This window comes from Pseudomassariella vexata, assembly GCF_002105095.1.
Source record: "Pseudomassariella vexata strain CBS 129021 chromosome Unknown BCR38scaffold_16, whole genome shotgun sequence".
In the NCBI taxonomy this organism is placed as follows: Eukaryota; Fungi; Ascomycota; class Sordariomycetes; order Amphisphaeriales; family Pseudomassariaceae; genus Pseudomassariella; species Pseudomassariella vexata.
The window spans coordinates 661,623-678,288 of record NW_024467971.1 but is presented as its reverse complement, the minus strand read 5'-3'; the positions used below and the strand labels follow the sequence as shown (position 1 = coordinate 678,288).

Genomic DNA, 16,666 nt, shown 5'->3' with positions numbered 1-16,666 from the left:
TACGCGCAGTGTCCTGTTTATTGACCACAAGGACGGTGGTTTTACCATGTGTCACCATGGATTTGAGTTATTTGGATCACGCTTGTCCACCATGTTGACGAGGTGGCCTTCCGTGTCAACGGTCCATGCACAGATGGACATCGACCTCGGACATAAAGATGATATCTAGTCGACCCCTCCTGCGTGATTTCTCCTCGTTGTCGACCTCTGGCTTCTGAGAGTCCGACATGCGCTGCCGGTGCTGTTCCTCGCTTACAACCGCTTGAGGAGTTCGGTTACTTCATCAACGCATTGACGTTCGGGTTCTGGCAATCTTGGATACCACTTGTAGTCAACGGATGTATCCTTCGGTCGTCTACTGAGTTGCTTTTTTGCGCTCTTGTCAAGCGAGCTGCCAGTCACCTGCCGGTTGTCAATCTTCAAACGTGGGGGCATGACTGCCTCCGCATATTAGTCCCTTGAGTAAAGTACTTTTACTACTTCCTAGTTATCTGCTGTTAAAATCAGGGATCTCGGATTACGAGCCAGATTGTCGATGTTGCGCGGGAAGACCCAGGCCACATCCTAAATCATGGTTAGGGCTCGATTTTGAACGATCAAGGCTGTTTGGGCACGCCTCTTCTCTTTTTGAGTTTTCCAGTGCCTTGGTATAACGAAAGGTTCACCTTTTATCCAAGTAAAAAGCATCTTTCTTAAGTCCATCTAGGTGATCACCGGTGGTGTCTGGCACAGTACGATTAATCTCCCTACAGCGGAAATGGAAGCTGGCAATGTTCCCTTGGATACCCTATGTTAGCAAACGATGAGGATGTAACACGAGAGTATGTGAGAATTCCAACTTCGTGATAAAGATAGCAGCTAAAACTAGGTGAAATAATCAAGCTAGCTTCGGGCAAAGTTTTGGCACGGCCTACTCGCCTTTATCCTGACACGTGCTGGCCCTAGTGTTTCTATTATATTAAGATGCGACTAACTAAAATCCTCCAGTGCCCTAAACGGACGGAAGTGAGAAACCCATTCTCCAGCAAATGGCCGCGAAGCTCTTCTCGCATCCAACCCTGTTATTTCAGTCGCCTCAGACCTCATTAGGGTAGACTTCTAGGCTCCTCAACTACATCACCCAAACAAGCCTTCGGATCAAAAATCATCTCATTTCGGCATAACAAGACCTTCAAACCCGACTTGTCCTTCAAGGCATATCTCTCGCCACTATGGGCTTGTGGCATTCGTATCGCAGTTATTCGGCCATCCATAGCGAGCTGGAATAGCTCTAGGACAGAGGAAACTTTTTTTCATATCCCAGCGATACTAGAATCCCAGCCTTGCGTTTCCCTACATCGTGTTAAAATGACCCGAGATTGCCGCATCCAGGTTGTCGTCACCCGTGATCAGATAATTCGAGTATTTGATATTCACAGCGGTGCGGTAGCACTCCTGTTCAAATCCATCCCTCCAGCTTCGTGATGCCGAACTACTCGGCCTGGCCCAGAAGCGCAGCGTATGTCTCGTAGTCAAGTTTCTGGGCGGCAAAGTTGAAGAGGAGGTGGAGTTGGCCGGTGCGGAGATATTTGAGGATGTGCTTGAACATGTCTGGCTCTGTGTCGATGAAGTAGGAGCCATCTTTGTCGTCATCATTCCAGCGGCCTGAGAAATAGATGATGAAGTATGTGCTCTCGCCAATCGAGGTTTCGCACGATATTTCAAAGCGTTTTTCGCCCACGGAGTATTATACGATTTGCAGTGATGTTGGTGTTCTGGGCAGGAAAAAGAGTGTCTCGCTAGCGGCTTCTATATGGACCTTCTTTACTGGAATCGCTAGTATATTAATAAAATCCTCATTAGTGATACGAAAAGGTAGGGGGACCCACTGGTTAGGTGAATCCCATTCAATTAGATACTATAACGTTACGCACTGCTGAATTATAGCATCCTCCCCCCTAGGTGCACGCATCATTAGGGTCTAAGAGTACTCTACAGTGTGATAGTTACTAACAAGGTAGGTTCTCGGTGTTTGTAACGAGTGTGTCAAATTACTGCGGTAGAGAGGAAAGACAAATTCTTCTAAGGGTGCTGTAGGGCGGCCGTAACTACAACTGGAGCTGCTAGATTAAATGTAGCCTAAGGGTTGCATTTCCCCACAATGGGTCTAGCCCTATGACATACGGCGCCTTTTAGGCTTCACCTTCTCTAACTTAGTAGATAGGACTTTATTTAAGTACTCTACGGCGGAGAAGTTAGCGATAATATTACTAAGTATTTTACTAATCTTCCGGAATTATAGTAGCGCCGAAGCCTTATGTAACGAAACCTCTATAGTCTAGCTGTGTAAGCTACTAAAGTGTGTAAGGGTTTGTGCTAGCAAGTAAGTCCTGCTGTCAGGGTCTCAATCAATAACGAAGTGTAAGGGAATACAGAGCTATAAGCAGGGTTAAGCCCCAATTCTGTAACTAAGTGACAGAATTACTAGATCTTTTGGTCTATGTGACGTGATAGTCTAGGCTTGCTGTCACCTTACACGAAGGTACGTATAGAGAATGTGCCTCGGTAACTAAGTAACTAAGGGTAGTTTAGAATACAGTCGTTAAGGCAGTTTGCCTTACTAATAGGTTAGATTGATGCTTAGATTGATCAGTGAAGTAGAGACAATCCAGCTATGAAATGCTTGGGGACCTCGTCCCTTATATATCCATTATCTACTTAACTGATCCCTTGGATCGTTGCCAAGCCTGCATGACTAGTCACGTGACTTTGGGAACTTTGGTGGTACCTGTCTTCCATATTATTGTTTCTCCTTCCGACTGTTGCGTTCCTTTCACCTAGCCTGCCATCGGGCCTGTTAGGTTTGGTGAGAACCAACGGTTCGTAACACTCTAGTAAGATTACTGGCGAGGCGGTAGCGTAGGGTACTACGCGGTATGTAGTTAGTTTGAGACAAATAGCGCTGTGTGAGGGGTCCAATGCAATGTAGATTCTCAGTGCAAGGGCTCAAGTGCAGGTTATTGTATTAATGCAGAGCAGAAGCAAGCAAGGCCTGTAGCTTAGGTTGCGGCATTTATATTGAGGATTTAGGCCCTCAAGACCCATATCGACCTATGGGGGCGTAGCCCCATAACACGCTGTAACCTACTCTCAAGTACGTCGATTATAGCGTCACGTATGCGTATTTTAGCTAAGATGTCTATAGTAGCAGGTAGGGCTGAAGTAGAAGAGTTGCGAGCTGAGTTTTTTTATTAATTAGACGCGTCGTTGTGCGGTTATATAGGAAATAGCCATGGAGATGCATAGGGTTGCGTCGCATCACGGCGTGGGCCGTTGGGTGGGGTGGCCGCAGATGGGTTAGTTACTTAGAATCCAGATCAGTATTCGCATTTGTTATCCCGAAATAGGGTCCTGAAATAGAATTAATAAAACTCAACTACGTGCTTGGCGAGTTGACTGCGTCCGCCGATTTATCCGTTAGATAAGAGAGGAAACAGCTGTGAGAAACAGCTGCAATCTCCTTTTCAGGCCTTAGCCTCAACCACCGCCGTGCGCGAGCTTGGCAACCTACAAAATCCTCTGAACTGTTGGGGTCTATTTTCCTTGCTTAACATTGAACAAACAGCCGCCTCAGATCTATCCAATGTTACCCATGTTTCACGGTGGAAGTACTAGCCACACTTGAAATTTTCAAACGATGCTTCAATAATGCGCGCATGGTGCTATCGAACGCGTTCATTTCTCAGCACCCTAGAGGATGGATCGAGTTTCAGGATGCTGACGTTGCCGAGACCAAGAGCACGGATAGCAACTTCGACACTAAGTTGGACAGCCCTTTCCAAGTTAGACGGCGGGAGCAGACAAAGAGGGCGGAAGCATTGGCGCTCGGGGAAATGTGAATCGCAGTAGCCAAAGGAAGTCAGGCTTTCGCTGGGACGGCAGATTAATGCCCCACTATCTTATCCGGCAAACCCACCAAACAAACCAAACAAAGATTCCGACTTGAAATTCACGAGTTCTGCAGATGTCAACGTCGAGATCAAGAATGACCCGTGGCTATGCTCGCCCTGGCCCGAAGACCCGAAGTTGCAATCGGCCGGAGAGCGGCAGCAGAGATTTACCAAGATGGCCTCCTAACATTGATATGGGGTCTTATCGAGGCATCTCGTCTATCGGATGACGAGACTAGGGGTCTGATCGAACATAGGGCAAAACCTTGGGTTTGAGGAACCAGTTCTACGCTACGATTTTTGTGTACATGCAAACCTTGCTGAAATTGCCGACTTATACGTTCACCAACTCCCACTTCGCTCCCAGGTACATAGCGTGTGGCAGAAAGCCATCCGAGTGGGAGCCGTCAGCTTCGGGTCTTCGGCTGTGAAATCCATCAAGCCTGGTAGCAGTCTCTCGGAAGTCCATGACAATTGCGCTGCGATCGGTAGAGTCAATGATTTGGCTCCGGATTGGGTATCTCGTGCTCACGATTCAATGGTGGATCTAGTTCTCATGCCATCTAACTTGAACATGAGAGTCAATGGCTGAAAGCATGAATTCCTCCCGCACTCAGTCTTCGGAATGGGTTACACGGCAATGAGGTTGCAATATACGCCCTGATGGGTGTCTCCCAGGAGTTGTTCTAGTCTCTATGCTCTTTCATGCAGAGACTTTTGATCGATGATTTAATGAATGTAAGGATTTGAAGTCTGCGGGATGCGAAAGAGTGTCTTCCGTCGTATTATAACGATCTGTTTATGGTAGCAAATGTCGAATAAGCTTTGGAGATGAGTATAGAAGCCCAACTGCACTAGATTTAGGCGCGTCGGATATAGGCACGGTATAATAGTATCTCACTTTCCTATAGTAATTTCATCTCATCTCGTCAGGGTGTTTATGGAGATATACTGCGTATACCCTAGCGCTTAGACTTGGCCACAGACATCCACCTGTCTCAGGTCTATCCGACAAACTAATAAGAGCAGACAGAATAGCGGGTCTAGTAATCCCTTCTTCCATCGAAACGGACAAGTGATCCACTCTTTTGAGCATTGGGCGGATCGCATCGAAGGGGTGACCCGACGAGAGGCGCATGCGCGCCTGCGCCGTTTGGGGAAATTTCCGCCTAATCGGCCAGGTCATCCTAACATAGAATTAATTCTCTCTGAACCTTGGCTCCGCGGTGTCGTCGGATTCGTTCCCAGCTGTCTGGCTTCCCAACCCGCATCGTCACACCCGCAGCTTTTCCATACTTTGATTGGACTGCCGCATGATCGCAACTTGAATGACATGGGTCAACTCATGATAGTTACGCACCTGCGTCTACGGAGCCCCGCTCTCCGCGACGAGGCAAGTAATGTCAACTCCTGGCCTGCCCAACCCTGAGAAAATGACTGACAGGAGAATATTGCCGAGCAGTTGGTGGCAAAACTGAGAGAAACAACGTGGCGCGTCCGCCAGGAGGGGACAGGGGGTATGGTTAGATCGGGACTCCTCGTACCTCGCGAGGAAGAGGATGGCATAACTCTTTACACTTATACTGTGTTTGTTGCCATTCGTTGCTTGGCTTCTTTTGATTGATTCGCTAATTGTTCATACAAGATATGAGGATGCAGCCGCAATTGTCCACTACAGGGGAACCCCTGCTATGAAAGAGTTCTACGCATGGAACATGGTAAACGATATCGTGACGGGCATACCGACAATGTACCAACTAGAGCTCATCGACGGCTTGGGCTTCTGCCACACCAATATTCCCGACACTACTGGTCTGCATGCTGTCCTTGCAGAGCTCAAATATAAGCCTGACACGGTGCCCAAGGCAGTGGCGCACTGGAAAGATGTTATAGAGAAGGCTGGGAAGGAGGAGGAGGAGGAGGATGCTCGGACAGTGGCATACAATGTGGCCACGACCTCCGAAGACGAACACGCGCTGTTTATCCTGAAACTATACCAGGACCCAGAAGGCTCATCAGATGGTCAGGGGTCAAGAAGCGCAATAGTGGAAGGGGTGGAGAGTACGAAGTCCATCTTGACGGGTCAAAACTGCATGCAGCTGAAAATTATAGCTGGGTTCATTAGCTGAGATGAGGTGTCTTGAGATATCCATACTCAGCATCAGTGGGAAGACAGGTACAAGGAGAGATCTACGTTGCCATGTTTCCTAAGGCGGTGGAAAGCACCGGTATACTTTCGGGTGGGAGGGCAAATACCCATCAGCGGTGAAATTCGGTCTCGAACTTTTTCATAGTATAGGATCCTGCCAAAAAATACCCACAGGGGGAGCTAGAATTGGTAGGGGTTGAGGAATAGGCATATATTACTAATGCTTGGGACGTGCACGTAAAGGAAGGTATCTACGTATGAATTTGGCGAATATTGATGTTGAGGTGTTGAACAATACCTTCACGGGCAGGCTGTTCCAAGTTTAGCTAGGTATGGTTGTTATTTCAAACTCCAATCCATACCCTTGTAAAATTATAAGCATCGCTATACGAAGAGAGGTTTGTGATGAGCGTGATTAAACAGAAAAACACAACAGATGCAAATTTTATAACGCCTACAAAGTCACATAGTAACCCCCCGTCTCTACCTGTCTATGTCTCTTCCCGTCAATCTTTCTCCTCCACCGGACCGGCACGCAATGTCACGAACCATCTTAAACCCTACGGACATCAACGATCAAGTCCCCGTTCCCAAAGGCAGGTGTCTGTCCCTTGACCGTCCCGTCGCCCCTAGAGCACAGGTCCAAAACCCGCCCGGCGCCGCGCGCAACGTCATTACTTCAAATAAGCAAGTATTAGCCGATGATTAACCAATACGATACAACAAGGAAGAAATAAGGGAGTAAGGGAGACAGAAAGAGAAAAAGAGAAAATAATTACCACGTCGAAGAAGTCCCCCTGGGCGTATTCCCACCCGCGATACTGATCCCCGTAATCTGCACGCCGGCCCGGTTGCAGAAGGCCGTTCCCGAGACACTGGCCTCGCAAACTTGGTCACCCAGGGCGGCGAGCTCGTTTACGCAGTCTGTGGCATCAGCGAGCTGTAGTTTTGGAATCAGCTAGGTTGCTATTCAATGGGCTCTTGTGCATGTATGCCTGTAACTTACGTTCGCGTTGGAGTCACTGTCAAGGTTATCGAGGCAACTGACTTCTTGTCGGGGAGCCACAGGTTCGGCGCTGGTGACGACGACCAGAGCGAGGAGAGAGAAGAACGAGGCGGTGACTTGGACCATTTTCTAGTGTAAATATAGAGATTACGCGAGATGCTGTTGTAGAAATTGAAAATACAGGTGATTAGTAGTGATGAGCGGTGCTGATAAAGTAGTATTCTTGAAATTGGATGGAGTAGTGGTGAGCGATGTTGAACTTGAGATCTGCGAAATAGACGACTGGCACATGCTTCTTATATCTTGAAATTTCCGAATCATCTTGCTATAGCCCTGTGAAACTCATGATTAAAAATATTCAGTTCCATAGAGCTTCTACGTCTGAGGGTTGCTTTTTCGGCCGCGCAACCATGGATTATACGGTATTAGTTGAGCTACTGTTCCTGCGCGACTAAGCTCCTCTACAGCTGGGAAGGTACCGTCGGACAGCATATGAAAGGACCAATAAAACCCATACCCACCCAAAAATACAGCATCTTTGTTTTTTTAGCCTATGAATATGCTACGAGGGGAATTTTAGCAATCTGAGGTTAGAAATTAGATCGTGAAAGCCGGCCGCGAAGGAGGATTACAACCTTGTCCGGTTGCGTATCTTCAGGCACTAAATTTCTTGAGTAAGGTGCGCCAAGGTATTTGCGGGAATCGGCCCTCTTTTGTCAATTCTGAATAGATGTCCTATTGAGCATTATGCCTGCTCCACGCGTTGTGCTACGTAGGTTGGCGTCGAGAGGTTCTGTAAGGTGCTCTCTTTCTCTCTGTGAGGAAGGGTCTGACCCATTATCTAAACTGGCAACTATACCGCTTCGGTCTAGGACATATCTGTGACGCTCAATGCCACATTAAATATTCTAAATAGCTGGTCATTGAACAATCAGCAGGATCATTGCTTACATAGCACTGCTCCTTGCGGCTCAATCATATATACGAAAGCTGCATCGGCTTCTATTTCTAGAATCCCTCGCAAGACGTGCACTATTTACATGCCGAATAAAACTCGGAAGCCCTGTAAATAGCAGCAATTAACCATCTAAGCGTGTAAGCTACTAATCTAGGATACGGTTATCTATAGGTTGAAGAGACTTAGGTTAACCGGCCTATTTGGATTGGTACGGCTAAAACTATAAATACTACGCTAAATTAGATATCTTACCTACTTGGCTACCTACTAAGAAGCCCCAATTTCACAGCTGTCACATTACTTGGCGATGATTTAGCTATAGAGTACTGTATATAGTAGTTAGCCGGACCATATGTCAATGATCAACTGACATTCAGGATCTTTGAGTTTATTAGCCTAGGGGCTTGGTCCTCCCTTGTGTACACTACTTAGGGTGCTAGTAACTATAAGATAGGTACGGATACACGTAACCCTATTAGTGTCAGAGTGCCGACTGCAAGACACCTGTCGGGCGCCGGCGGGGCACCGGTGTAGGGACCTGCAAGTCGTGACCTAATATGGAAGTCTTGGTATACTGAGGAACCGGAGGAACTAGTGCTCTGCTGCTCCGATATACGGGCTCTGATTTTCTATGTAAGGGAGGTATCTTGGAGTAATATAGGAAGAAGGTTAAACACCAATGGACTACTCTGGGTACCCCTACCTGAGGCTACTAGTGGCCACGAGTGACCACCCGGTGATAAGGAGGAGGGACACCTATTACCCCCCTTCACTCTATACTATTGCCTTCGGCCTCGCCGCACCCTGACAACTAGCTACTTGCATAACTGCTGGTTAAAGTACCTACGTCTTTCGTTAATAGCACTGGATTTCCTTACAATGCAGGCTATATTAGCTAAATGTTATCGTTTATTTTCATCTACCGGTAGAATGGTTATGTTGCAGCGGCTAAGCCTTAATACCTATTACAGGCATATACTAGATACTACGAAGTTAGTAAGAACGGCTGAGGTACTCTTGTTAATCTGATCGGAGCAAGAAGGCTCGCGATTTTGTTATTGTTTCCACCTCCCGGATAGTAAGGTTATGCATTCAGACACAGCTTTCGAGAATCCATTATTTTACCTTCATCTTAGCCTTAACGACTATGGAAGGCCTTGTCTTGTCCTGATCAGACCAACAGATGGAATCTGTTGGTACTTGTTACACGCAGAGGTGGTCAAAGATTTGTGAGGTTGTAAAAGCATGACATTCTATCTAGTCCTATGGAGCACGAAGGTTGGACTTAGTCCCGAAGGGCTAAGTCACGTGGTAACCTTGGTGGTCTTGGCAAAGCCCACCAAGGTTGCCTAACAGTACTGGAGCCGTCTTTTCATTGTGTTAGGTGGTGGGTATATCCTACTGACCGCTTGACCACGTTTCACTAATAAGTATTAATGGATTTAAATTATTTAGCCTTATTTGTATGAGAAGATTCAATTTACTGTCATTATAGGCCTTTCTTATTTACAAATCTCATTTATCCACGTTTCTCACTCGTCTAACAGGTTTTACGTATTCAGAAACCTTGCTCATTGAAGGCAAATCCAAACTAGAAACCGTTACATGTCTTAAAGCAGCAGGGAAGTAGTATCCACAGCCAATAAATCCTAGTTAGAACTTCAATGGAGATATGAGAGCAGAAGCAATGTCAGATCGCACTTGGACTAGTTAATCAAGCTGCTGGCGTCGTAAGAATAGAGCTAGTCACATCTCAACAGTCTGGTAAAAGAATGTTTCACGTTGCCGCCGTCTCCTTCTGTACTTACGAGAGAAATATGGTATCAAACATGTGCTAAACCATATTCCCTCCCACAACATTAATTCCCAACACGAGATTCTCTCGTCACAGGTTTACCACGAGCCAGGGGGGGGTCCGAAAGTCTCTCCGTCGGCAACGGTCAACTTGATAGCAGCGCCGTTTGAATCAAGGTTGTTGAAGGCGTTGGTAATGTTGGGGTTACCGTCGGCGGGCGGGTTCATAAACCACTGAGGGGGGTTGACCTTCTGCGGCAGGACGAGGGCGAAGAAGATGATTATGGTCGACAAATAAAGACCGGTGTCAAGGCCGGCCGAGGTGACGTAGTTGTACTTGCCCCACCATCCCTTGAATCTTCGCTTAATGAAGCCATTGAAGAAGATTCCAATGGACGCCCCTAAAGAGTGGGATTAGTACGAATTGCGCGTGGTAATTAATGGAAGTTTAGGGTAGAGTAAACTTACAGCATAAGTAAATATAAGTGGTGGCCGGAGGAATCAATCCGGTTCCACCAAAGATGATAGGCCAGTGCAAGTATCGGATGGGGCTGCTAGGCCATCTCTTGGCTGCGAAATACGTGATAATAGGCAACACAGCGCCGAAGAGCCAGAACCACTGCAATGCAGAGTACATGGCACCAGCGCCGAAAATGCGTGCTGGGCCTATAAGACCCCATATGACTATAAGTCATGTCAGTATCAGCTCCTCAAAGCAATTCCGGCATGGCGGTGACAAACCAGATGCGGTGAAGAAAACGGTTGCGCCCGGACACGTGTAACCGTCAGGTTGCTCCGGATCGCAGATATCCTCAATGTTGCCCATGGCCCAGTTATAAACGGCGATTTGGACAATGGATGCCCACAAGCATGCGGCAACCTGCGCAAAGAAGGTGACCCGAGGCTGATTCGATAGTTAGATCGCTTTGGCAACAAATGAATCGGAGAAGTGTATAACTTACAGGTACTTTAAGATAGTGGCCAAGCTTCATGTCTTGCAAGAAGTACAGAGCTTGAGACATCGTAATGTAGCCCTGGAACTAGTTTAGCGTTTGAAACTACCATACTCAATTATGTGCTGCCTGTCCTTACATAGGTCTTGAAAAGCATCATGGCTAGAGGTTTCCCGGGCAGCATATAACCGACGATGAATTCGGTCAAAACGTTCAGGCCAATCCTAGTGCAACAAGTTAGTCGCCAGACACTAATGTTTATGGAAGATGGGGGACATACTGGGTGTTTGTAATTCCTTGTATCATTCCGATCGGTATAAGGAACACAATTGCCAACAGCATTGCAACAATCATGGCCCACCCTAGAGGTGCTGTCAGTTCAATCCAAGCCATTACGGGAATCTTGTACTCACATGTGAGGTGGGTGTCCCAGTGGAGAACTGTGACCAGAGAGAGGGCAAAGAGAACAATGAACAGAGAGTAGTACCACCAGTTAGGTGTATCCTCATACTTCTTCATCATCTTCAAGTGGACATCGGCATCCTGGTTTCGTGCCAGCCTCGCACGCTCAACGATCTCCTTGCCGTGGAATATAATGGTATGGACGACGATCGCAGACAACGAACCGAACGAAACACCATAGCAAAGTGTAAAGAAAGTTGCCAAGAACAACGGAGAGTAAGCCTTGTATCCCGCGACATCGAGAGTCAACTCCGGTGTCACGATGCGCGACACATTGTACGCCTTACCCGTGTTGTCGAAAGAGCCAGTGCTGGCGATCGGGAGGTAGTCCGATGACCAAGCTCCGGTGTATTTGACCCCCAGTCCGCCAATCAAGAAGAAGATGACGACTCCGATAAGGGTGTTGACAATGGAGAACAATGGGTAGGGAAGCGGGCTGCCAACAAAAGCAGTCATAAGCGTCCAGTCGAAGGTGATGGGGATGAGACCAAAGCCCGTCTGGTTGCCGAATATCTGGTTGACGATGACATTAGTGGGTGCGATCCAGACAATCCAGTCAAAATAGCTGAGACCAGTCGCAATCCAACCGGGAAACCAATACCAGGTGAAGCTACCCAACAAGACGAAGAGGAAGTATCGGTATCTTCCGATGGACCAGCCGTTGGTATCTCTAGGATCCGAGGGTTTGTGGTCATGCAGAGCATACATCAGTGCCGTGTTAGCCAACGTTTGGGGCCAGATCATAGCAGCCGGCCAAATCAAGAAGCGCCGCACGATTCCAGCCATGCCGAAACCCAAGCATTGGGTAGTGATGACAAGAAGCATCTGGAATCCCCAGCCAAACTTTTGCTTGTACATGATTTCCTGGGCCAAGAGAACGTCGGTGGCGTACGCGACACCGCCTTGGAGTGACACGTTGGCCATCATGACAATGACTGCGTGCTCCTTGATGTTGAACGGTCCCGGGTTGAGGTTCCATTTGAGGCCAAAGGTGTTGAACTGATGGTTGGGAAGGGTCTAGACTTGTTAACCACTGCACGTGCAATTGTCGAAGAGATACGAACTTACCCGGGCGAAAAAGCACCCAACGGGATATGCCAGAAGTTGAATGACATAAACGGCAATGTTGATGGACGGGTTGCGGAGGGAGAACAGCAGGTTGACAGCCGAGACGATGGTGGTGGCCACCATGCCGATGAACCAAGCTCGGATGGTGTTGGCAGGCATTCGCCTGGAGTCGCACGTCAGCACCTGGAAACATATATGACACTAACCCTAACGTCGAGAACTCACTCATCATAGTTGCGAACAGAGGAGCGGACCTCAAAGTAGGGCGAGTCTTCCTCGAGCAACGTGTGCTCGAAATTGGCCGCCTTCTCGCTATCATCATTGTTGATGACCGTGTTGACAGTGTCAATCTGGTCGTAGTCCAAATTGAAATCCCACTGATGCGTCTTCTGAAACTTCTTCAGTTGGTCCACACCGGTGTCGACGGTCACAACGTCGCCGTCAGCGCCCGTCGCGTGGGCCGTCTCGGACTTGATCGGGGTTCCCTCCGACTCCGTGCGCGGTGGGCTGGCCTCGGTTGTCATTTCGACAGGGCCCTGTGCCCGCTTGCGGAAGCCGAACACCATCGTAATGTGTCCAAGATGCAAGATTGACAAGACCAAGACTCCAAGACTTCGATAGCCGTTGCGGATGGTGGAACCAAGGCCGTGCCAAGGCACTGCGCAGGCCGGCTTATATACGTAGCAGCAGTACTATGCGTGGTTAGGTAGAGCCAATAGGGCAGGTTTCGGGCCGCTGCCCCCACGTCTTATCGAATGCAAAAGAACAGGGCACGGCGCCACCTCGGGGAGCGCACTGGAACAGGAAGGAGCCATGTACGGGGTTGATAGCGATAAGTATGGACCGCGGTCTTCCATTCTAACCTGCTTCCATTGTGACACAACCTACTGTACTTAGCGCGACGCTTGTGTACTGCAGTATCGTGAAGGTGCGGGCCAGATGAGACCGGGGGAGGCCCTGGTTGAAGTCTCTAGCTCAGGCGACCCAACGATCCTGGCTGCTGCATGTAGCGTCGCATCAGCACCCAGGTCGAGATTGTCAAGCATGCTGACTGGTGCATCAACTAGTTCGACGCCTGGAAGCTTGCAAGAATTGTCGGCAAAATACTACTGTGGAAGGTTCGTATAAGTACGACGGCTTGATTGGACGTTGATAAGCCTTTGCATCATTACTCCTAACAACCCATGGCATGCTTCTAGATGGAAGTCATTCTTCCACAGATAGCGGGACATCTTCATGGAGAAGCGGAGGCTCGCCTCCTTGTTTGCTGACTCGCAACGTTGGGCACGTTCTTGCTCCCATCGCATCGGACGAGCAGGCCCAAGGGCTCATGAATGTTGTTAAAAAGAAAGCAAAGGCTCGGAAAGGCAGAAGACAGCGATAGTTTCAGAAACATTTATGTTCACATACAGCCGCACGAGCTAGCATCGAGACCCTGTGGGCCTCGTGATTCAGCCCGTTTTGACATCAAGCAAAAGACGAAGGGGCAACAATTTTGGAAGGGGCGAGGACACGTTGACATCCCAGGGCTGCAATTGGAACCCCCCTCATCTTGTAGGACTCTCTAGGGCCCTGCCGTTACTCACGTACAACGTCAAGCTCGGCTCCATTTAGCCGAAAGGAATATAGATTAACCAACTAACGCCAAGACGGATCCACATGGGGTGCGTCGACAGTGGCTTCCTCGCCACGGGAGATCTTCACAAATGATATCACGTCCAGCTTCTCGGGTCAGATACCTCAACTTGCATCGCATAATCAGTCCCCAAGATTTAGTGCAGGCCACTTGCTCGTGTATCTTGCGTGCTGAAATTGGAAGGTAGTGAGAATTGGGGGACTTTGCACTAGAATGAAAATCGCGAAACCCCCGAAGCACCTCCCCTGTTTCCTCACGTAGCTATACTTATTTGATCTCGATCTCCACAAGGACGAAACCGACGAATGGTTTTTTTCTTACGAAGCTTGCTGTCGCTCGTATCTTGAATTTTCTATTAATACCTTGATTTTGAACCAGAACCTCGAGGTCGGTCTTTCACTAACCCTTACCAATGAATATGATAATATCTATCGGAATCTAAGTACTCGGGGCTGTATTAGTACTATGAAGGTGCGTGAGGGACTAATCCTAAGCTAGACCCGAGGGATCCCTAAATACTGCAACGAGTGGCTACCTGCCTCGTACCCCTCCACACCTAAGGCTATAACTTCTCACACACCCTCTTAACCGAAGGTCTGCAGCCTGCTATCTCTCTGAATGCCCCGGTTCCTCTATTTCCGGTCTCGTTGCCATTAATCCTTGTCTTATTACCATTATAACCGCTTACAAGGATTTATACTAGTAAGTAAGTACTAACGTGAATGTACACCGAGCTGGCCACCCTTACATAACCTCGCATAGAAATTTTACGATAGTAAAACCACAACGCCGTAAATCAATTGAAACTACTCTGAATCTTCCTCTCCAGAAGATGGCAATGCGATCTTACAAGTTCGCGCATTATGCCCAGTCCCGTTGCAAATACCACAGCGCCTCGGGCGCGTTTCAACACGCTTTGCGCGACCACCATTTCGGCGCTCTTCTTGCTGTATCTGCGTCGTCAACTCCCTAGAGTCCCATAGGTCCAGTCCTTCTTGGAAAATAAGTGATTCTCCTTCCCGTAATTGCATTTTTTTAGTCCTCCGGCGCCGGCTTAGCATCTTATTTGCCTCTCGAAGCTCAGCGCACTCGGCCCGTACGAGGGCGAGCCGCCGTTTTTACGCGTTTGGAGGGTGCTTCGGGGGACTTGGTACGTTTTTGCCGCTTGTCGGAGACTAAGTTTTTGGTCATTTTTGAGAGCTTGAAGGGCTAGCATTAAGTCTGCTTCGTTGTATGACTTTGCCATAATTGGTTGTTGAGAAAATCAAACATTAAGTTGGCCGGTCGCGTTGGCGCATCAAAGTGGCCAGCTCGGTGTCATGGCCAGCTCGATGTACATTCACGTTAGGAGGGTCTTAATTAATAATATGTAGCGGGGATACCATAGGTCTTAAGAATAATAGTTAGGTAGTGTAAAGAGCGGCTGATAGTTCGCTGGTAATATGGGTATGTATATTTGATACGAGTGCATATAGGGTGTGAATTGTTGTATTGGGAAAGGATGGCCAGGTCAGCTATTCTGGCCTAGCAGAGCTCTTTTATAGCTCTTATCTATCTTATCTATAGCTACAGGGTAACCCCCCATGGGGTCACGTATCAATATTGCAAGACTAATTCTTCAGGAATCTAAAAAAAAAATATTAAATACGCCGTAGGTGTTAACCCTCGGTACCTCTACAAATACTCCCTTAAGGGGCTATAGATGATATAGCGGGCCCTTAAGCCGCGTCGGGCAGTTATACAGGTAAACTTGTAGCCAAACGACTACTAAACCTCCTGTCCCTCCCTAAGTCTGTGCTACAACCCCTGCCTGAACTACCGATAAGTGTGGTAATGTGGCACTTAAATTCGTCCTCAGGGGTGGGATGCTGCTGATGTGCAGAAGATGCTCGACTATTTTTTGTCGCAACAAGTCGTAGTATCTGCTAATTGGGGTTCTCGTCTAGCGTATACATCTCAACCATACGCTCAAGTGGATAGACCGTAACGTGGTCTAGACGCTCGCAAGAATCGCGGCGAGAGGGGGTCCGATAAGGGGGTCGGATTAACGATTCGAATTCTGGACCGGCTGTCGAGTTATATTCCGCCGACGTAGTGCTTGACGGTCGACTGGCTAGGATTCTCGTAATCCTAAACTGCACCAATCTCCCTATTATCGCTAGGTAGGCGAAGTCAACAAGGTGGGCAGCGCACCGTAAGGGTTGACTAAACCCCCTTGTGTGTCAGCTGCGGGATTCGAACCCGCGACTCGTCACCGACCCAAGTGGGTGAGGCTCAAATCGGGACTTATCTACCAGCGAAGTGACCAACTACACCAGCCGACTCAGGAATCTAACTTAGGTAGGAGTGTCCGACATCTCCTTTTTAACTAGGGTGAATCCGGAGTTCTACTGGATCGGGAGCGAAACCCTCCCGACACAGTTTGTTAGCTGATACCGGCCTGCTGTAACGAAACCTCTAATAGTCTAGCTGCGTAAACCACTAAAGAGTCTGTAAGGGTTTGTGCTAGTAAGTAAGTCCTGCTGCGGAATCCTTTAGCAATAATATCGGGGTCTGACGTATGGAGTATAGGACTCTGGGTAACTGAAGTATTCAAGAAGGGTAACTGGGAATAGAGTCGTCAAGGCGGTTTGCCTCATCAATGGGTTAGTGTCAGAGCCACAAGTGTCATCCGAGGCGGGCCGGCTTCCACCAGGAAGGAAGCCGTTTGT

The 16,666-nt window shown here is 48.2% G+C and overlaps 3 protein-coding genes and 1 non-coding gene across 4 annotated transcripts; 1 reads left to right on the top strand and 3 right to left on the bottom strand.

Moving 5' to 3' along the window:
- Window positions 1-5,127: 5,127 nt before the first annotated feature.
- Window positions 5,128-6,384, top strand: BCR38DRAFT_500449 (uncharacterized protein; the record flags this gene model as incomplete). Its single annotated transcript, XM_040864816.1, has 3 exons — window positions 5,128-5,322; window positions 5,392-5,516; window positions 5,575-6,384. Coding segments are annotated over 3 exons (804 nt in total), but the record flags the coding sequence as incomplete, so codon positions are not given.
- Window positions 6,385-6,631: 247 nt separating this feature from the next.
- On the bottom strand, window positions 6,632-7,210 carry BCR38DRAFT_352921 (uncharacterized protein; the record flags this gene model as incomplete). The annotated part of the gene is made up of 3 exons (XM_040856738.1): window positions 6,632-6,755; window positions 6,858-7,018; window positions 7,085-7,210. 3 exons carry the CDS (start codon window positions 7,208-7,210, stop codon window positions 6,632-6,634), a joined length of 411 nt encoding a protein of 136 aa, XP_040711470.1.
- A 2,288-nt stretch (window positions 7,211-9,498) lies between these two features.
- On the bottom strand, window positions 9,499-13,065 carry BCR38DRAFT_447624 (OPT oligopeptide transporter protein-domain-containing protein). Its single transcript, XM_040861165.1, has 9 exons — window positions 12,545-13,065; window positions 12,320-12,482; window positions 11,203-12,268; window positions 11,070-11,151; window positions 10,929-11,013; window positions 10,799-10,870; window positions 10,578-10,740; window positions 10,305-10,520; window positions 9,499-10,237 (listed from the first exon to the last, which is right to left on the bottom strand). Exons 1-9 carry the CDS (start codon window positions 12,883-12,885, stop codon window positions 9,936-9,938), a joined length of 2,490 nt encoding a protein of 829 aa, XP_040711469.1. The 5' UTR covers window positions 12,886-13,065; the 3' UTR covers window positions 9,499-9,935.
- A 3,110-nt stretch (window positions 13,066-16,175) lies between these two features.
- BCR38DRAFT_t320 lies at window positions 16,176-16,278 on the bottom strand. The gene has a single exon. It is a non-coding gene; the product is annotated as a tRNA-Thr (tRNA).
- Window positions 16,279-16,666: the final 388 nt, after the last annotated feature.

Excerpts from the sequence above, each read along its gene's own strand:
- BCR38DRAFT_447624 (XM_040861165.1), bottom strand. The coding sequence starts at position 12,885 with ATGGTGTTCGGCTTCCGCAAGCGGGCACAGGGCCCTGTCGAAATGACA. Across the intron at positions 12,483-12,544 it reads TCTGTTCGCAACTATGATGA|GCGAATGCCTGCCAACACCA; the intron begins GTGAGTTCTCGA and ends GTGCGACTCCAG. Across the intron at positions 10,871-10,928 it reads TGATGCTTTTCAAGACCTAT|GGCTACATTACGATGTCTCA; the intron begins GTAAGGACAGGC and ends AACTAGTTCCAG.